This window comes from Pan troglodytes, chromosome 23 (assembly GCF_028858775.2).
Source record: "Pan troglodytes isolate AG18354 chromosome 23, NHGRI_mPanTro3-v2.0_pri, whole genome shotgun sequence".
In the NCBI taxonomy this organism is placed as follows: domain Eukaryota; kingdom Metazoa; phylum Chordata; class Mammalia; order Primates; family Hominidae; genus Pan; species Pan troglodytes.
Genome location: NC_086016.1, coordinates 40,064,132 through 40,085,280, shown reverse-complemented (window position 1 = coordinate 40,085,280; position 21,149 = coordinate 40,064,132). Strand labels below are relative to the sequence as shown.

At 54.4% G+C, this 21,149-nt stretch overlaps 1 protein-coding gene across 3 annotated transcripts; it reads right to left on the bottom strand.

The window, feature by feature from the left end:
• On the bottom strand, positions 1-18,459 carry PICK1 (protein interacting with PRKCA 1). Of its 3 annotated transcripts, none has more exons than XM_016938823.4 (13): positions 18,223-18,459; positions 17,860-17,957; positions 16,362-16,473; positions 10,568-10,696; positions 7,933-7,999; positions 6,582-6,671; positions 4,816-4,869; positions 3,963-4,025; positions 3,097-3,230; positions 2,615-2,707; positions 1,884-1,934; positions 1,260-1,404; positions 1-842 (listed from the first exon to the last, which is right to left on the bottom strand). In XM_016938823.4, the coding sequence occupies exons 2-13, from the start codon at positions 17,898-17,900 to the stop codon at positions 571-573; spliced, it is 1,251 nt and encodes a 416-aa protein (XP_016794312.2). In that variant the 5' UTR covers positions 17,901-17,957; positions 18,223-18,459; the 3' UTR covers positions 1-570.
• Between the last annotated feature and the right edge of the window lie 2,690 nt (positions 18,460-21,149).

Sequence of the window (21,149 nt, the reverse complement as noted above, 5' to 3'; positions counted from 1 at the left end):
TGCAACATCCAGGTTTGTGTTTATTCGATACAGGCCCAGAACCCAGCCCTCCTTCAGAGAAGTGGCCGAGCTGGGGGGACAGAATAAATAAAGGCCGCCGAGGTGTGATGGGGACTGGACGGGCCGGTCTGGGGCGAGGCAAGGGTGCCCAGGAGGCATTGGCCCCAACCTCAGCTGTCCACGGCCGGCCCCACTCCCAGCAGGCTCCGGGGGCAGTGTGAGCGCCCACAAGGAGCAGGGCCCAGACTCCTGCCACCTCCAAGTCCTTTCTTTTCCTTCCTGCCCTCCCTCTCCTTCCTAAGGCAGGTCCAGAGACCAAGCTCTCCCTCTGGCCGGGGAGCCGGGAAGGGAGGGAGGGTGGAGGGGCCAATGTCCAGGTCCCAGGCCATGACCCTGGTGCCTGTCCTGGGCAGGAGCCCAGGTTCGCTGTGCGAGGGCAGAGGAGCAGGGAGGCAGGCGCCCCAAGGCCAGCAGGCCTTTATGCGTCGCCCCCTTGCGCGGCGGCCCCGCCCCGCTCCCAGGCTCCGTCCTCCCACGCACCCTGCCCCCGGCACCACACCCGCAGGGCACTCAGGAGTCACACCAGCTTCCACCCTTGTCCAAGGGCCCAGCAGCCCCTCGTGTATCCCTGGACGGCTCCCCAGCTGCCGTGTCTTCCTCCTCCTCCTCCTCCTCCTCCCCATCTGTGAACTCCTCCTGGTTGAGGCCATAGGCCAATGTGGTGTGTGCCAGGTCTACCTCGATGGGGAAGACGTCGGCATCCCGCAGCACTGCGTAGCAGTCGTTGTAGTACTTGGACATGGTGGACACGAGGCGCTGCAGCTGGAACACGATGTCCTGGACTGGGGTGGGAGGTCGGGGGACAGGCTGCAGTGGGCTCTGGCTGCCTGCCTCAGGGAGGAGACTCTCCCAGCCCACCCGGCCCACCTCTCGCCTCCCCTGGGCTTCCCACTCGGGCACTTCCCTGACCCCTCATGACCTGGCAAGGGGCGGAGGCAGGGGCCGCCCAGCCCGGGGCCTCCCCGCTCCCAGTTCAGGGAACGCAGGAGGCTGCAGGGTAAATGGATCATGGATGGCAGCCCACGGAGCCCACGCGCACAGGCCAGCTCCACCCAGGCCAGGCTCTGGGCAGATGGCTGGGCTCCTGGAGGGGCTTTACATCTGGGCCGTGGCCTGGCCCTGAGAGTACCTTACCCCTCTGGGCCTCAGTTTTCCCACCTCTGAAATGGAGAGCGGACGGGGAGGAGGGCGGCGCTCACCGTGCTTCTGGTCCAGCAGCTCCATCTTCTCCAGCACATCCTTGCGCATCTGGGAGAAGCGGGCGCGCGCCTCCTGGCGGCAGCGCAGGATCAGGCGGTACTCATAGTTGCCGGTGCTCACCCGGTAAAGGGGCTCGCCTAGGGCCTGGGGCGGGGGTGGGACAGGAGGGCCTGCTCAGGGACGGCCTCGCACCGCACTGCGCTTTCAAAGCCACGGCGGTTCTTCATTCCTGAGACCTCATTTCTGAGACTTCAGTGTTTCTCAGAAGCACTCAGTGATAGCTTTGAAGAGAGGAAAAAACCAAACCCAAACCTCTGCCACATTCAATGAACACTGGCCACGAAATGGATCCCGACAGCAGAAAAATCAAACACTTAAAAGCGCCTCATAGGAGTGAAGAAAATCCAATTTCCCTCCGAGAGTCCCCCAGACTGAGGGAGTGGTTCCCGGCCGGGTGCCCAGCACCCCGAGGCCCAGCGGGACTGGGAAGATGCCCCTAAATCTCCAGGAACGAGAGTCCAGCCAAGTCCCCCAGGTCTCTCCCGGGTTGGCCTGAACCACCTGCTATCCCTGGCAGACCAGGTGGGGGGAGGTACAAGCCCCCCACCCCCTCCAACACTCACAATGCAGCTGTATTCCTCGTCATCCATCTCCTTCACCTTCAGGCAGTACGACTGTATGGGACAGGTGAGACTGTCAGAGTGGCTACTACCCCCACCCCAGATCCCCAGCTCCACCCCCATCACCCACACGCAGCAGGAGAGGCTGGCGCAGGTGTTCAGGGAGTCCCAGAGGGGGCAGCGGCAGGTGCTGAGGGATGACAGGGCCTGAGGCTTAGGCGGCCGAGTTGACCAAACTCAAGGCCCAAGAGATGCTCTGGGGAAAAAGGGGTCTGTCGTTAAAGGAGCTTAGGAAGACCCTTGAAAATTCACACTGCACATCAGCCTAGCAAAGGCTCTGATAAGTCTTGCAGCAAAGGAACCTTGGCTTGCCTAATAGAGCATTTTCTCTCAATTCCTTTGACTATAGAATAATTAAATGTAAAACTCAAGAACGTTCACTGACACACATTTTATGCTCACTCACCTAGTCTAACCCATTGTTTAAAGGCAACAAATCCCAAGGGGTCAGAGTGCACACAGCGAGAGCCGTGCCCACCCCAGGCTCTCAGATGCTTCTTTGTGCAGGCGCAGCAGGGCTTTGGCCGCACCTCCCTGGGCCTCTGGGCCCACACCTGGAGCAGACATGCTGTCGTCTCTGACTGGCCTCACTGGCCGCAGCATGGCTGACTGAAGTGGGGCAGATCTCCAGGGTGAGCGCTCGCCCTAGCAGCCTGGGCACCTGGACTACTCACCAGGTACTCAAACTTCACGTCCAGGTACTTCTTGATGGTGAGGCGAGTGTCCGGGATGGCTTTGTTGAGGTACGTGTTCAGATCCGTCAGCATCTGGAAGAGGGTGGGTGGATGCTGAGGCTGTCATGGCGGGGGGGTGCCAGGGTGACAATGAATGGCACTGATAAGTCACCCTTGTCGGTGGACTCGACTATCAGAGCCAGATGGTGCTCCCTGATGCCTTGTCCCTCTCAAGGATGAGAAGACTAGTGCCAGGCCTAGGGCAAGCTGTGACTCAGTGGCGAGCCAGGGTCAGAAGCCAGCCCAGAGGTCAATGGCAAGGCCCAAGGGGGCACAGTGACTCACCCACAGTCCACTGTGTGGGTTACTGAGCCAGAGGCTGTACCCAGGCACAGGACTCCGGCATACGGCCTTCTCTGCATGCCGCACTCTCCCCTCCCCACCCTCACACGCCAGACACACACATGCTCAACAGGACCTACCGGCTTGATGGTTTTCAGAAGCCGAATGCCGAACTTCTCGATGCTGCGGTGGGCATCGGCGAACTTCACAAAAGCCTCGCTCGCAGCTGGCTGGGGCTCCCGCACCCCGATCACGGAGAACACGTCCCCAAAGGCTGCAGGACAAGTTTGCCTTGAAGGCTGCCCCTACTTGGCCCCCTAAGAGAAGCCAGGGGTTTGTTGGGGAGAAGCACGGCAGGGGGCCTGGCAGGCTGGAAGCCAATGTCTGCACAGGGGCTACACCTCCAAGAGAGCTGGTCTAAACCCCCTGAAGGAGCTGAGTCTACACCTGGAGGAAACTGGATTGACACCTCCAAGAGCTGGTCTGTGCCCCCTAAAGTCCTGAGTGTACACACCAAGGGAGTTGGCCCTCATTCCCCAGAGGGACCAGTGAGAGAAGACTGGGTCAAGGTTTGTGGAGGTGGCGCCGCCTGAGGCAGAACACTGGTACGAGTCTAGACACCTGGATTGGAACAAGAGCTCCACCACTTGGGAGCAGTGTGGCCCTCTCCTTTGTCTGGGCTTCATTTTCTGCAGTAGCTGGGGTCAGCTGCAGTCGGCCTGCCCAGAGTTACAGGTTGTCAGAAATATAAATACGCAAGGGCCTTGTGTACTGCTAGTGGCAGTGTGAGGAGACAGGGTGGGGCCTGTTCATCGTTGCGGCCCTTAAGAGACCAGCTGATCTAGATGCTCCCCGCAGGCCCATCGCAAATCCCAGCACCTGGGACCAGGCCCAGCCCAGAGGGAGCCTGAGGTCAGGTGCTGTGGGTCTGACCCACCTCAGCATGGGAGTGAGAGGCCCCAGGCATTGCCCAGGGTCACACCACAGCTTTGGGGGATGCCATTACCCCGGTGAGTCTGCGACAGCTCATAAAAGGCCCGTAGAAGGTTCTTGGTGTGTTCCGTCATCCCTGTGGGAGAGACCGAGTGATGCGGAATGGGGACGCATGGCGGGGACCACACTGGCCCAGGGCAAGGCCTCCAACTGCCCATGCCACCCAAGGCCTCTGCTAGGCCCTGATACATGGCCTTTCCCCACCGCCCAACCACAGCCCAGGGGTAAAAGCTCAGTCCGACCCAACCCGTGAGGAGCCCCATCAGACAGGGGCGCCAGCATTTTGTAAGATGCAGGGGTACACAGCCTGCTGTGGGCTTTAGCCCTGGGACAGCGTGGGATTCCGGGGGACTCTCGCTATGTTTACAAGTGCTATTCTCTGAATTTTTATGAGTATCAGGTTTTGTTTTTTTTGAGATCGGGTCTTGCTCTATTCCCCAGACTAGAGTGCGGTGGTGTGATCTTGGCTCACTGCAACCTCTGCCTCCCTGGTTCAAGCGATTCTCATGCCTCAGCCTCTCGAGTACTGATTATAGGCACACACCATCATGCCTGGCTAATTTTTGTATTTTCAGTAGAGATGGCGTTTCACCATGTTGGCCGGGCTGGTCTCAAACTCCTGACCTTAAGTGATCCGCCCACCTCAGCCTCCCAAAGTGCTGGGATTACAGGTGTGAGCCACTGCACCAGGCCCCTGAGTTATTTTTAAATTCAGAAGAAGTATATATTCTTAAGAACTCTTAATGCCCATGGTCCTAGGATTTTGTAGGCTGGCATTCCTAGCGCCAGCACCCCTGTTGCCACTCTGCTGAGAGCATGCTCTCTGGGGCAGAGCTAGTGCCAGGACGAGGCCACCCCCCACCCACCTTTGTACAGCTCGGCGGTCCGCTCCAGCTCCTCTAGCCTCTTGACAAGCCCATCTGTCGGGATTCAAAGAAGAGGGGAGGTCAGTGGGCTCAGCAAGCCACAGGAGGCCCAGGGCCATGCTGGGGAGGGGAGAGGCAACCCCAGAGGAGAACCAGGATGGGAAAGATCAGGGGTCCCAGGGAGGGGGATTTGGCACCTCGGGTCAGCTGGGTTCAAAGGTGTTTTGTAAATGACTAGGCCCTCCTCATGGCCAGCGGAGGGTCCGTGCCTAGCAGGCAAAACTCCCACACTTCTATCACAAAGCCTGCTGGTAGCTGGGGAGGAAGGCTGGCAGGGGCCATAGGAATGGAGATGGAGCAGCCAGGCCTCTAGCGCAGGAAGGACATGGTCTCTGCCTCCCAAGCACACAGATGGCTCAGAAGGGAAAACGCAACTTGGGGAGGGAGGGGGAAATTCAGGAAGGCTGAGAGAGCTCACACTGGGAAGAGGCCTTGGTGATCACTCATTGGCTCAGTGTTTCTTGAGCACCTACTGTGTGCCAGCCACCATGTCAGGCTCACTTTGAGCCAAGTCTTGCTCTCAAGGCTGAAAGCCCAGCAGAGAAGCCAGCCCAGTGGCCGGGCGATGGGCAGCAGTGTGATGGTGAGGGCTGCAGGGGAGAGGTGGGGCAGTCAGACGCTCTCTGCTCCCCAGCCTCCTGTGTTGACCTGGGTCAGGGTTTTTTAGCAGAAGAGGGGAGGAGCGGAGGCTGTGTTCAGGCCTCTCTGGGCAGGGAGGTGGCAGTGCGACAGGCTGTCGGGGAAGGAAGGGAGCAATTCAGAGGTCTTGGGGAGGCTTTGGCCACCCGGTGGCCTCCAGGCCTGGACTCCCCAGAGCCTTAGCACCTGGCCAGCCGGCAGGAAAGGAGCCATGTAAGCATCGTGTTGTTGTTTTTAGCTGGGTCATGGGACATCATGACAGCTTCAATTTTAGAAACCCTATTTAAGGCCAGGGAAATTGCAAGGTTTGGGGGGAAAAACACAACAACCAGTTCTAATTTCATCTCAACGGCTGGTAACTACAGTAACAGGGATTTATAGGCACCAGGAGGCTGAAAATAGCAGCCGCCACTTTTGTACACCATTTGGAACAAGCTCAGTCCCCACCCCCACTTCCCTAGCCAATAAAGCCCAGTGTGCCCAGCTGAGCCTACAATTTCTAGAGGTATTTATATCTACCCCACAGGCACACTGCAGAGCTGCTGCTATTTTTAAACTCGGACTGGCGACGGTAGGAGGGGGACTGAGTGTTTCGCTGGCCACCCCAGGGAGGGAAAGTGTGTGCGCATGTGTGCATGCGTGTGTAAATGTGCATGTACACGCCTCCCCCCTCGCCTGCGCAGCCACCACGAAGGGAGGACCTGCAGAAGCAAGGGCAGCAGCGCCACCTCCTGGACAAAGGAGGCAGGAGGTGGGCAGCGAGAGTGCTGGGGTGAGGGGTAAGGGGGCTGAGGGCAGGGGCAGAGGCACCTCCCCACACTAAGTCTGTTTTCCCATCTGTGACCTGAGGGACACTGGCTAAGACAGCCCAGCTGACAGCTGTGGACCCTCCGGGAGCTGGAGAGGCCTCTGGGGATGCAGAGATGGTGACTTCTCAGTTCCACGGGCAGAGGCCAGGGTCAGACCCGCGGGACCCACAGCAGCTTGGTGGGCAGCCATGGTGCCCCGCCCTCTTCTCAGCCTGGGCTTGAGTCCCCAGGGCCCCAGCTGGGTGGGAAGGGACTCACCATTGCACAGGATGGCTCGGCTCAGGCCCAGAGCATCTGCGGTCCCTGAACTCATGTTCTCCACCAGCCGGTGCTTGACTTTCTTCAACACTGAGCGGGGGACAAAGGACCTGGTGAGTCTGTGGCTGCCCAGAGGCCATCCCTGCCCCCAGCCTTACCTCCATTCACAGGGAGCACCCCATAGTGGGCAGAAGGGCTGCTGGGGGTGGCTGTGAAGTGGGGAATGTCCAGTGGGGAGGTCCTAGGCCCCTGCCCTATTCCCTCTGCTTCACAGAGGTGCTGGGAGCCTGGGCAGTTAAACATGAAGTGCTTCGCCCAGGGCCTGCTGCGCAACATCAACTGGTGGTCGCTGAGAGCCCAATGCTGCCCGGGCTCAGCACAGGCTAATGGAAGCCAAGGAGGCCTCTTCCCCTCCTCTGTGTCACATCAGGACCTAGGGTGTCACATAAAGGAGAGGGAGAGAAGAGGGGCCCTGGGCTGGTTATGTGAAAGTAATGGGCACCATCAACGACCATGAAGCTCGGACCCCAGACTCAATTACTGCATCTGACCAGCTTAGTCCTAGGAAGGGGACTTAGTCCTGTGTTGGAACCAGAGGGTTTCGGAGGGAGCTCCCAGATAGATCCAGCCTGCCCTTAGCCCCTTGGCCTCTGGCCCTAGGGTGTATGAAGAGGATTGCTGGGCTCCGGAGCTGAGACCTAGGTGTGCGCTCACCAGGGGCTGCAGTGCCCTCTCTGGGTCTCAGGCTTTGATCCGTAATGTGAAGCGGCCAGTCCAGAGGACTCGAAGCTGCTGTCCAGCTCTTGAGTCTCAAAGTTTCTACAGAACCGAGGCTCAGCCCCTCTAACAGGAGGGAACTTATCCCAGGGCGCAGACCCTCTGCCCAACGCCTGAGGTCCAGTTCAGATCCAGAGTCCCCCTGGGAGTTGATGGCAGGAGAGGCCAGGGAGGAGTGCGCTGTGCTAGAGGGCATGAGGCGCCAGGCCAGGGTTAGGCTGCTCTCCCTTTATGAAGAGTGAGGCCCCGGGCCATGGAAGCCGAGGCGCTGGCCCGCAAAGGACAACCCTAGGGTAGCAAGTTCCCAGAGGACGTGGCCGAAGCGGGGAGGTAGGGGTGAAACGCGGGGGAGTGAGAAACCAGGGACAGAGTACAGGAACAGACGCAGGGAGAGCACCGGGAGGCCTCCCAGGCCTTTCAGATTTGCTTGGTCAGAGGTCAGAGCCCACAGCCATGTAACTCTGGATTCTCCTGTCATAAAGGGGAGGGCAGGGCTGGCTGTGGCACTTCTCCTTTGGGCCAGGGCCCATCCAGGGAGGCTGCTGGACACCCGTAACTGCTCTGACCAGCTTACCAATGTCCAGGGACATGCCCTGCTTGGGGTCCGCCTGCAGCTTGTTGTAGTGGATGGTCACCTCCCCCTGGAAGAGCAGCACACACAGACTAGTTAGCGAGGCTCCAGACCCTGAGCCCCTTCCCCGCCAAGACTGTTCTGGACTGAGAATCCTGAGCCCAAGGCCGGGTGCGGTGGCTCACACCTGTAATCCCAACAATTTGGGAGGCTGAGGCAGGCAGATCACTTGAGGTCAGGAGTTTGAGACCAGCCTGGGCAACATGGCAAAACTCCATCTCTATTAAAAATACAAAAATTAGCCGGGCGTAGTGGCGCGTGCCTGTAATCCCAGCTACTCAGGAGGCTGAGGCACAAGAATCACTTGAATCTGGGAGGCGGAGGTTGCAGTGAGCTGAGATCGCACCATTGCACTCCAGCCTGGATGACAGAATGAGATTCTGTCTCAAAAAAAAAAAAAAGAATCCTAAGCCCCAGTAAGGGCCAGGCTGAGCGCTGTGACATGGCCCCACCTTGTGACCCTGTCTGATCCCAGGCCCCTCCCTTCCTACTCTACATCCAAGCCCTGGGGAATCAGTGGGGACAGGGCTGGCACAGGGCCCACAGCCCGGCGGTCTCTGATGTCTTGTGCTTCAGCCAGGTCAGGCTCTCCTTCTTCCCTCCCCACGCAAACCACACTCCAAGCCTTTGCCGTGTCATTTCCCTACACTGATTATTCCCTCCTCCACCCCAAAACACCCCATCCCCAGGAATCCCTCTACTCATCGAACAGCACATCTGAGCACTTGCTCTGTGCCTGGTGCTGGGGCACCAAGGGGAGGGGCAGGGGCAGCCCCAGCCCCGCAAGGCTGATGCGAATCAGGGAATTACACAAACCACTTTCTAACAACTGCTCAGGAGACAAAGGCTTCTCCCAAGAGGACTTGCCTGAGCACGGGAGGGCGCTGTGTTCACTCTCATCCTTGCAAACCAAAAGCCCTTGAACTTGGGACCACATTCATCCAAATATAAAACAGGATTTAAAAATCAAGTCCCAAAGGGAAACCAAAATGAGCAGATGCAATCAGAGTCAGAGGTGGGGTGTGAACTGCTCCCGCAGAATGAAACACAGGCGTGCTCAGGGGCCACCCCACAGGGAGCAGCTGTAGGCCAACGGCAAGCGGGCTGCAGTGGGAGTCGGGCCCGGGCCCCAGTTCAGCTGTGTGACCACAAGCAGGTCACTCCCCGCCTGTGGACACCTGTAAGATGGGAGAGTAATCCCTGCCCAGCACCCAAACAGGGGAGCTGGGCCAATGCTGCATCCCTGTCATGGCCGTGTGCAAATACAAAGAGCTCTTGTCCTCACGGGCAACCTGAGGAGCTGGTATGACCAAGCCTGAGAGGACAGGGAGGGACCTGGCGAGTGGAGATGGGGAGGAGATGCGGAGGGGGGAAGGGCTGCCAAATGGGGCACACACAACCCAACTCGGCCAGAACGAGACCCCCTGCACCTGTTCCCATGATCAGCTCCTCTGCCTAACAGGTCATACCTGAGGCAGTGATACCCAGACCACGTGGAGTGGCAGCTGTGGGGTCTCAATGAACCTTGCTGCTTCCTTTTTTTACAACAGAGCTCTGAGCCCCAGCCCCAGGCCCTGATTTGTCCTATGGCTAAAGGGGCTGGAATAGGAGAATGTGCAGGATGGGACTCTTCCTACAGCAAGGAAGGAGAGAAGCAGGGACTACTCAGGAGCAGGACAGGAGGATAAAGGGGAGAGAGGATGGAGCAGCGGCTGGCCTGGGTTAAGGCAGGAAGGCAGACTATCAGGGGTGCCAGAACCCGGAGGACAGAAGTGGGGCTGAGGGAGGTAGCTGCCACCCTTGGCCAAGCTGAACTCACAGTGGGGACCCTTGTCCCCGAGACTTTCAAATCACCCCATGGCTGTGCACGGCCTGCACATCAGTTCTTTCACAGTATTGGTTTCCTGAGACTCGCTAGCAGCCACTTCACTAGGAAATGGCAAAGGGGCTGCATGCTCGCTTCGGGAGAGGCCAGGATGCCGCCTGCCATTCCAGACCTGGAGCAGCAGGGGTGGGGGAAAGCGGGGCAGGCAGTGTGTGACTCTGGTCTGTAGAGCAGAAGATCAGCTGGCCTGGGAGGGGGGTCTCTGGGTGTCTATGAGCCCAGGAGGCTGCGTGGGACCAAAAGTTCCTACAGGATGGGGAAAGGGCGCTCTTCTTTCCCTCCTAGCCCTCGCAGGCCCAGCGTGACCCGGCTGACATTATTGGGTGTCTACTGACCCAGGGAGGATCACCTTGGACTTTTAGCTTCAGCTCCAGCGCTGACTGGGGACACATGGGCTTGCCTGAGGGGTGGTTCCGAGTCTGTCAGCTCCCTGGGAGCTCATGAGGACCTTGTGGTCTTGCTGCCCACTCTCTTGCCAAGGTTCAGCACAAGTCCTGGAGCACGATTAGTATTTATTGAATGAATGAGGGATGGACGAGGGAGGCTGGAGTATGACCCTGACCCTGCACATGCCAAGGAAGGGGGCGGTGAGGGCTGATACCCCCTTCCAGGCCTGCTGGGACCTCTGGCAGCCTGGAGGTCTCAGAAACCTGTGTTGCTGCCTCTGGACACCTGCTCTGCAGCAGCCCTTACCTTCACCTCCTGAATCATCTTCGCCACCTCCACCTTAGTTTTCCCTTTGATTGACCTGCCATTGACACCGGTGATCTCATCGCCAGCTGCCACTGTGCCGTCCAAGGCTGCTGGGGTGTTGTCAAATACCTGTGGGTGCATAAGGAGAGTGGTGGGGGAAGAAAGGGGGGGCTAAGATGGAACCTGGGAAGACACCTGACCACTGCCTGGCTCTGTCTTCCACTCTACCCTCTGCTCTCATTTTTTGAGAAAGCGTCGCACCACCCGGGCTGGAGTGCAGTGGCGTGATCACAGCTCACTGTGGCACTGAACTCCTGGGCTCCAGCAATTCTCCTGCCTCAAATACATAGTCAAATAATTTTTTTTTTTGAGTCAGCGTTTCGCTCTTGTTGCCCAGGCTGGAGTGCAATAGCGCCATCTCGCTCACCGCAACCTCCGCCTCCCAGGTTCAAGCAATTCTCCTGCCTCAGCCTCCTGAGTAGCTGGGGTTACAGGCATGCGCTACCACGCCCGGCTAATTTCGTATCTTTAGTAGAGACAGGGTTTCTCCATGTTGGTCAGGCTGGTCTCAAACTCCCGACCTCAGGTGATCCACCTGCTTTGGCCTCCCAAAGTGCTGGGATTACAGGCATGAGCCACCGTGCCCGGCGTCAAATGATTTTTGACAAGGGTGTCAAGAACATTCAATGGGGAAGGACAGTCATTTCAACAATGGTATGTGAAAAATGAAGTTGACACTACTTAACACCACATACAAAAATTAACTCAAGGCCAGGCGCAGTGGCTCACACCTGTAATTCCAACACTCTGGGAGGCCAAGGCAGGCAGATCACCTGAGGTCAGGAATTCGAGACTAACCTGGCCAACATGGCGAACCCCATTTCTACTAAAAATACAAAAATTAGCTGGGCATGGTGGCAGGCGCCTGCAGTCCCAGCTACTCAGAAGGCTGAGGCAGGAGAATCGCTTGGACCTGGGAAGCGGAGGTTGTAGTAAGCCAAGATCATGTCACTGCACTCCAGGCTGAGCAACAGAACGAGACTCTGTCTCGAAGATAATAATAATAATAATAATTAACTCAAAATTGTTCAAAGACCTAAATGTAAAAGTTAAAACTACAAAACTCAGAAAAACGCCTAGCCCAAAATCTTCACGACATTGGATTTTACAGTAATTTCTTGGATGTGACACCTAAGATCCAAGTAACAAAAAATAAACAAATTGAACTTCATAAAAATTTTAAAACTGGTGCATCAAAATACACCATCCAGTCTGGGCAATGTGGCAAAACCTTGTCTCTACAAAAAATACGAAAATTAGCTGGGCATGGTGGTGTACGCCTGTAGTCCCAGCTACTTGGGAGGCTGAGGTGGGAGGATCACTTGAGCCTGGGAAACAGAGGCTGCAGTGAGCTGAGATCCCATCACTGTACTCCAGCTTGGGCAACAGAGTGAGACACTGTCTCAAAAAGAAAAAAAATAAAGAAAAGAACAGAGAAGAGAAGAAAAGAAAGGCAACCCACAGAATGGGAGAAAATATTTGCAAATCACATTTTTGATAAGGGATTAATATCCAGAATATATGCAGAATTCCTAAAACTCTTTTTTTCTTTTTTTCCTCTTAGCCGATTGTGCTTTGTAGAGAATTCTTAAAACTCAACAACAAAAACCAAACAACCTAATTCAAAAATAGACCAAGGGCTGGGCACGGTGGTGCGCACCTGTAATCCCAGCATTTTGGGAAACCGAGGTGGGAAGATCGCCTCGGCAATATGGCAAAACTCTGTCTCTACAAAAAAAATACAAAAATGAGCCAGGCATGGTGGCGCGCGCCTGTAGTCCCAGCTACTCGGGGGTCTGAGGTGGGAGGATCGCTTGAGCCCAGGAGGTTGAGGCTGCAGTGAGCCGTGATCGCACCCGTGCACTCCAGCCTGGGCGACAGAGCAAGATCCTGTCTCAGAAAAAAAAAGTTAAGATGGTAAATTTTACCACAATAAAAAAACAGAAAAAAGCAGAACAGAGAATACAGAAAGCAGGATGTCATCATCGAGATACATGACAAGAAGGACATGGTGTTCCCGATGACGCCCTCTGAGGATCTGGCACAATAAACAAAAGCCTGTGCCTGCAGCTACCATCACGACTCCTCCCAACACCAGGGACAAAAAGAAAGTCCTCAAAGTTCTCACAGATCAGAAATAAAACACATCACAAATAAAGGATCACAAATAAGAATGGCAATAGCCATGTGACAGCAAAGGACAATGTGACAAGGCCATCACACTTCCACACAGGAATTACTGTCAACCTTGACGTTCATTCTTGAATTGAATGAGCCAAAATGTCAACTGAAAGGAATATGGGAACCACAATGACCAAAAAAGACAGACCCGAGGTCTCAAAAAATTGACATCCCACGTGCCCTTTCTCAGAAAGCTACAGGAGGATATTCTCCATGGGAGATCAGGGAGTAAACCAGGAAAGGGACCCCCAAGATGGGGGAATCCAAAGAGAAGGGGCAGGGGCAGGGGGAGGGCACAAGGGGGAGAGACTACAGGGCGGAAAACAGACTGAAGAAAATGGGGCCGGGCATGGTGGCTCACGCCTGTAATCCCAGCACTTTGGGAGGTCGAGGCAGGTGGATCACTTGAAGTCAGGAGTTCGAGACCAGCCTGACCAACATGGTGAAACCCCTTCTCTGCTAAAAATACAAGAATTAGCCAGGTGTGGTGGCACGTGCCTGTAATCCCAGCTACTTCGGAGGCTGAGGCAGGGGAATCACTTGAACCCGGGGGCTGGAGGTTGCAGTGAGCCAAGATCACGCCATTGCACTCCAGCCTGGCAACAGAGCAAGACTTAATTTCAAAAAAAAAAAAAAAAAAAGATGGGAAATTGTGGAAAACACACTGAGAAAACAAGGAGAGTGCAAATGAAAAAAACAAAACAGGAAATTACCCCCACCCTCTCAAAACACAAGAACAGGCTGAATTAAGAAAAGAAACATAGATTCCTCAGAAAGTTAAACATAGAGTTGTTTTGACTAGAATGAGAGCTCCGCAAGAGTAGGATCTTTGTTTTCTTCATTTTTTTATCCCTAGTGCCTAAAACAGAGCCTAGGAGGCATCTGGAAAAGATTTCCCGAACAAAATCTCTGTTGTACTAATATTAATTTAGCCAAAAATAGAAAAATAACTATGTTGGAAAGGTGGGATGAGAGGAAACAGACTGGTCATGGGAAGAACTAATTCTCATCTACCAGACGAGGCAAAGTCAATAGATATTTACAGATGACAGATCAAGAAACAACAGGATAGGCTGAGCACGGTGGCTCATGCCTGTAATCCCAGCACTTTGGGAGGCTGAGGCGGGCGGATCACTTGAACCCAAGAGTTTGAGACAAGCCTGGGCAACATGGCAAAACACCATCTCTACAAAAAATACACAAAAATTAGCCAGGTTTGGTGGCACGTGCCTGTAATCCCAGCTACTTGGAGGCTCAAGTGGGAGAATCATCTGAGTCTGGGGAAATCAAGGCTGCAGTGACCCGTGCTTGCACCACTGCACTCCAGCCTGGGCGACAGAGTGAGACTATTGAGAAAAATGGAAGCCCATGCATGAAGAGACAGAGAAAGCCGGGTGAGGTGCCCAGGGGAAGGGCAGTGGATTGCTATTATTTGATACAGGGCTTTTAATGCTCTTGACTTGGTAGAGGCAAGTCATATGGCACTTTGATAAAAACAAAATTGAATTAAAAAAATCAATTCTATGATGATGATGATGATTATTATTATTATTATTTTTGAGACGGAGTCTCACTCAGCCGCCCAGGCTGGAGTGCAATGGCACGATCTCGGCTTACTGCAACCACCATCTCCCGGGTTCAAGCGATTCTCCTGTCTCAGCCTCCCAAGTAGCTGGGATTACAGGCACCCGCCATCATGCCTGGCTAATTTTTGTATTTTAGTAGAGACAGGGTTTCACCATGTTGGCCAAGCTTGTCTGGAAGTTTTCACCTCAGGTGATCTGCCCACCTCAGCCTCCCAAAGTGCTGGGATTACAGGTGTGAGCCACCGCACCCGGCCAGTTCTATTATTTTATTGGCTGGTGGTTCATGCCTGTAATCCTAGCACTTTGGGAGGCTGAGGTGGGCGGATCGCTTGAGGCCAGGAGTTCGAGACCAGCCCGGCCAACATATCTAAACCCTCTCTCTCCTACAAATACGAAAATTAGCTGGGCATGATGGCGCACACCTGTAATACCAGCTACTCGGGAGGCTGAGGCATGAGAATCATTTGAATCCAGGAGGCAGAGGTTGCAGTGAGCTGAGATCATGCCACTGCACTCCAGCCTGGGCAACACAGTGAGACTCTGTCTCAAAAAAAAAAAAAATCAATTATACTATTTTATAATGTCTGTTCATTCTAAGCAAACTTGCACCTGAGGTAGGTAGAGGGAGGTGGCAAGAGGCTGAGCAGACACATGGCCAGGAGGCCAGGCCTGGGGGAGGCCTTGCTAATGCCTCCTGGATCACAGGAGGCCAAATGGCTCATGAAGGGGGCAGCACTGTGAGCAGAAGCAAGACCAGGTCGATCCTGGGAATCTGTCTTCGAGGCCTACAAGCGACTCCTTAGCAAGATCCTCACAGAGGCCAGTTTCCCATCTGCCACCAGTGAGAGGGTTAGAACAGGTCTTCCCAAGGCTACAGCAAGGTCACTGACTTGGACGAGCCACACAGTGAAGGACGCCCCACAGCAGGCCTGTCACCACTCCTGAGTTACAGTGGACAGAATATCACCAGCGCAGCTTCCTCTACAAGAGACACAACAGTGTTCCTCACCACTGGCAGAGCATCTGGGAAAATGTACAGCTACCTGGAAAATAGCAGCAGCTACTGCTTAATGCATGGTTCTTTCTTTTTTTTGAAACAGGGTCTCACTTGGTCACCCAGGCTGGAATGCACGGAATGCAGTGGCGTGATCTCAGCTCACTGCAACCTCTACTTTCCAGGTTAAAGCGATTCTCCTACTTCAGCTTCCCAAGTAGCTGGAAGTACAGGCGTGCACCACCACGCCAGGCTAATTTTTGTATTTTAGTAGAGATGGGGTTTCACCATGTTGGCCAGGCTGGTCTCGAACTCCTGACCTCGTGATCCACCCACCTCGGCCTCCCAAAGTGCTGGGATTACAGGTGTGAGCCACTATGCCTGGCCAATGCATGTTTCTTAACTTCTAGTGTGTTAGGTCGTTTTGTTGACTTCTCACAAGAACCCAGAGATGATTGTGTCTACATGTTTTAAATCCCCGCTTTCTAGGTGATCAAACTGAGGCCCAAAGAGGTTAAGTAACTTGCTAGTAAGTAGGAAAGAAGCTTGCATTTGAACTCAGGCCATTATTTCATCGTGTTCCTATGACACTTCATTTTGGCTAGTACGCAAGGCTGATGGTTTTGTTGATTCAATAGTCAATTTCTATTGCATGTCCACTATGTGCCAGGCACTGTACCTGGTGCTTACTGCAGTGAAAAAGCAAACCAGGACACTGCCCTCAGTGCAAAGAGTCTACTCTACTAGACAGAGGGCAAATAACAAGTAATAAGTGCCGAGAAGGAAAAAAACAGAGCGACACAGGGGAGAAGACAGGGCAGAGCAACGCAGCGCAGGTGGTCAGAAAGCCCCTCTGAGAGGGTCAGACCTCAAGAATGAGAAGGAGTCAGCTATGCAGTGTGGAGAAATGAACCTGCCTTTGTCATGCCCAAGTAGGGATGTACCTTGTGCCCCCCTCCAAAGCGCCCAATACCTGGACGATATAGAGGCAGGGACAGTACTGGGCCCCTCCTCCAATGCTGATCCCGATCAGGTTCTGAGCATCCTTCTGCAGGGTCACCTTCCCAGGCACAGTCGGGATTCCGCTAGAAAGAAAAGCAAGCTAGGCTGACTCTCCTGGCGGAAGGATGACTGGAGGGGGTGGGCCCTCTAAAACTCCTGAGGGGCTCCACTGGCTGCCCAGCTTTTTCTCTCCCTCCCTTGGACAAAACAACAACATTTTGTGCTGGAACATGCACAGCTCTTGGAGTTAAGCAGATGTGGGATCAAACCCCAGCTCTGCCATTTATCAGCTGTGGAACTTGTCTTTTTTTTGAGATGGAGTCTTACTCTTGTTGCCCAGGCTGGAGTGCAATGGCGCAATCTCGGCTCACTGCAACCTCCGCCTCCCGGGTTCAAGTGATTCTCCTGCCTCAGTCGCCTAAGTAGCTGGGACTACAGGTGCCTGCCACCACACCTGGCTGATTTTTTTGTATTTTTAGTAGAGACAGGGTTTCACCATGTTGGCCAGGCTGGTCTTGAACTCCTGACCTCAGTTGATCCGCCTGCCTCAGCCTCCCAAAGTGCTGGGATTACAGGCGTGAGCCACCGTGCCTGGCCAGCTATGGGACTTGGGTAAGTCACCCTCTGTGCATCTCAATTTCCTCATCCATAAAATGTGGATGAGCACCCTTATCAGAGTTCTTCTAACCATGCATGGAGGGCACTAACAGCAACCCAGTCCACAGCAGGCACTCCATAAAAATAGGTCCCCCTTCCCTTTCATTTATTCGATCTCTGAGATTTGAGCCAGGTTCTGTCCTTGTCACCTTATCAGGCATCTATGGAGTATGATGGCCACCTACTCCAGGGAGTCTCCCTCTATTAAACTGTCCACCTCCCACCTCTCAACTGCTCAATTACCTCTCGGTTTCCACTATAAATTAGCATTGACTGGTGTTTTATGATAAGTACTCACGCTGATTCACTTATTCATTCAAAAAACATTCGCTAACAACCTACTGACGTCAAGTCCCTTACTAAGTGCTGAGCATAGAGAAAGGCATTGCACCCACTCCTTGATCTGAAAGAGGATATATTCTAATGGGAAAATCTGTCCTACTAACAACCTATGTTGGGAAGGAAGGGTGTCTACAATATTCCTATTCAACCTTCAAAACCTGGTTCAATTGCTACGTCCTCCATGAAGCTTTCCTTGACCACCCCAGCAGAAGCACTGCTCCATCTGCTTTGCTCTTCTTGTCACCAAGTCATGCTAATAGTGCCCTTATGGCACTGAGCTGTGATTATCCCTTTAACTGCCCACAGCCCCCTACAAATAGTGAGCTCCTGGGAGAGCAGGGTCCATTGCTGCTTCAGTACAACAACTGATCCACCGCTGAGAAGCAAGGGTTTGTGGGACTGGGAAGTCCAGGGAAATGAGGAACTTGGGGCTCCTATACTGCTGGAACTTGGGGGAATAAAATACTCACAGTTTATCCTCTTCGATGTCATAATCCAAGTCTGCAAACATGGTTCCGAGAGTTGGAGTGGGCTGGCTAACTGCCCAGCTCGGTAGGGGAATGGGGAACTGGATCCGGGAGAGAAAGGAGCATAGGATTTAGAGAACCCAAGTGCCTAAATGCCAACGCCACCCCTCCCTCCACCACCCTCATACGGGACAGCAGTGCCCTCCTCTTCCCCTCTGGAGTGGGATGGGACAGTCTCCGGGTGGGGGGCTGGGTAGGTGATTCTTACTAGGTACAAAGGGGGACTCCAGGCCAGGGCGATGGGCTCAGATCCCAGAGTCCGCCCCACGCGTCTCCAGGCCCTGGGGAGCTGCCTCTGTCGCTCACCGGAAGCGTTGGTCCCACAGCCGGGTCCCGGCCAGGCTGGTACCTGAACCCACCTGCCGTTCCACCTGGCGGTGGCCGCGATTGTTACGTCACTTCCGGCAAGACGCGGAAGTCCCGCCTTTCCCCCCCCACTGGATATTTGCTCCAATCCCTGAAGACAATCCTTCCCTTCCCGGCTCCCGGGACGCTCGGAGCCAAGAACGAGAACAAGTATTGGCGGAAGCTCGCCGTTAGTAGGAACAAGCGAAAACAGAGGAACGGTCTGGACAGGCTGACAGCGTCTAACACCGCCCTTTGCCCTGCCGCCGCCGCCATCTTGGGAAGGGCAGGATTTGTCCCAGCTTCCTCAGCTGCACTCAGGGGCCCCGCGCCGGCCCTGAGGTTGCCATGGCAACGAAAGCATCCCTGAGCCGGGGTTACCTCCGGCGAGGCTCAGTGGACTATAAACCCCAAGACATCATGCCCTTTCACCCCTTCACCACCTGTACCTGTGACTCCCCTACTAGAATGGCCCTTTGAGGTCCCAGCCCATCCCAGTTTCGCCAACTTAAGTGCCAAAGAGCGGGGAGTGATTTTGCGCGGGGCCACACACAGTTGGTGTAAGATCTGGATCGTGGCCCTGAAACTCCCGCCGCCTAGTCTAGGGATCTTTGAACGTCCAAACACTAAACAGAGAGCCAGGAAAGGTGTATTCAGTGGGTCTTGCTATTAAGGACAGACTGGACATGCTCCCTTCCCTTTATATGCCTCAGTTTCCCCATATGTAAACCAAGGCCATTGAGGTAAATGCTTTCTATGGTATATGGTGAAAGGTTTCTCACACCTCCTCCTCCTTCCTTAGTCCTGAGGAGCAGCCCCCCTGGGGTCCCAGGGAGGGTCACGGTCCGCATGTACCTGAGGCTCGGGAAATGCTATCAGTGCTCCCCAGAGTCCGAATCTTGTCTCCTCGCCAGCCTCTGCTGCCACTGCTATTGTGTAAAGTGGGTTCCCTGGGGGAGGTTGGCTCTCCCAGAGCCACAGCCAGGCATCCACCTCATCCGGCAGCATGGGGCCAGGCCCATCCAGCTTGCTTCCCCAGCTGCCCCAGGAGCCATGGAAGAAAGATACAGAAGGATGATTATCCACATATCCCACGGCCGGTGGAAGCCCCACCCTACTCTCTCCTTAGGTGGCTAATTGAGTCCGGACAGATGTGCAGAATGCCGTGACAACAGCCTTCCCACGTGTCCACTGCTCTCCTGTCAGATCACTTTCACAGGATTTGAAAGCTCACCACCACCCTGTGAGAGAAGACCAAGTCTTGCCAGCCACATTGTGCAGGCAAGGAAACGGAGGCCCTGGGAAGCCTCTTCCTCTGGCATCATAGCGGCAGGGCTAGGGCTGGGAAGACCAAGCTCTGTTTCCAGGCCAGAATTTTGATTTCAAAAAGCAGCAGTCTAAGGCCAGGTGCAGTGGCGCACACCTGTAATTCCAGCTATTTGGGAGCCTGAGGCAGGAGAATCGCTTGAAAATGGGAGAGGGAGGTTGTAGTGAGCCGAGATCAGGCCATTGCACTCCAGCCTGGGCGACAGAGAGAGACTCCGTTTCAAAAAACAAACAAACAAACAAAAAAAGGCAGCAGTCTCCAAACCCAGGTGCCTTAACATGGATTGTGTCTCTTCCAGCCCATGACCATGCTAGCTCAGGCCCAGGCTCTGCCATTTTGTAGCTGGGAGATCTTGGGTGAGTCACTGTCTCACTCTGAGCCTCAAGTATGTGTAGAATGGGGAAATGACACCTGCCACCAGGTATTTGTGAAAGTCAAGATTAAAAGGAGAGGCTGGGCGCGGTGGCTCACGCCTGTAATCCCAGCACTTTGGGAGGCTGAGGAGTGTGGATCATGAGATCAGGAGTTGGTATAAGATCTAGATCATATATCTGGACCAGCCTGGCCAACATGGTGAAACCCTGTCTCTACTAAAAATGCAAAAATTAGCCAGGCATGGTGGTATGCACCTGTAATCCCAGCTACTCAGGAGACTGAGGCAGGAGAATCGCTTGGACCCGGATGGCGGAGATTGCAGTGAACCGAGATCGCGCCATTGCATGCCAGCCTGGGTGACAGAGCCAGACTCCATCTCAAAAACAAAAGATTAAAAGGAGAAACAGGTGTGAGTGCTTTGTAAACAAATTGCATGGCACAGCTGTCACTCTGACCTCAAAACCCCCTACCCACTCTGGCCCTTCTTCTCAGGTTGGGGAAGATGCCCCTGTTTTCTGCCTTGTTCATCCCTTGCCTGCAGGCTCCGCTCTAATTCACCTCTTCCTGGCAGCCTTAGCAGACAATCTCAGCTCATATATCTTGCTCCCTTTTCTGAGCTCCTGAGCAGTTGCTGTTTGAATCATTTGTTCAGCAATTTGCTGTGTATTTGCCTTGTGAAATCTCTTCATGGTTTTCCTGAGCCAATTCTGCGGTGATTAATTTATTACATGCTTGTATTTTGTCTGGCAAGGTTTTTATCCCCTTTAAATTTGGGGCTTACAGCTCATAGCTACGCCTGGCTAATTTTTGCAATTTTTTTTCTTTTCTTTTCTTTTTCTTTTTTTTTTTCTTTCTTTGAGATGGAGTCTCCCTCTTGTCACCCAGGCTGGAGTTAAGTGGCGCGATCTCAGCTCACTGCAACCTCTGCCTCCCGGGTTCAAGTGATTCTCCTGCACCAGCCTCCTGAGAAGCTGGAATTACAGGCACCCGCCACCATGCCCGGCTAATTTTTTGTATTTTTAGTAGAGACGGGGTTTCACCATGTTGATCAAGCTGGTCTCGAACTCCTGACCTCAGATGATCCACCCACCTCAGCCTCCCAAAGTGCTAGGATTACAGTTGTGAGCCACCGCACCCGGCCTCTTTCTCAACTTACTTTCTAATCTCTGGCACCCCCATCTTCCAT

Coding starts and splice junctions, on each gene's coding strand:
- PICK1 (XM_016938823.4), bottom strand. CDS start 17,900: ATGTTTGCAGACTTGGATTATGACATCGAAGAGGATAAACT. Junction 4,026..4,815: donor GACCGCCGAGCTGTACAAAG/GTGGGTGGGGGG, acceptor TCTCTCCCACAG/GGATGACGGAACACACCAAG. Junction 1,405..1,883: donor ACGAGGAATACAGCTGCATT/GTGAGTGTTGGA, acceptor CCCCCGCCCCAG/GCCCTAGGCGAGCCCCTTTA.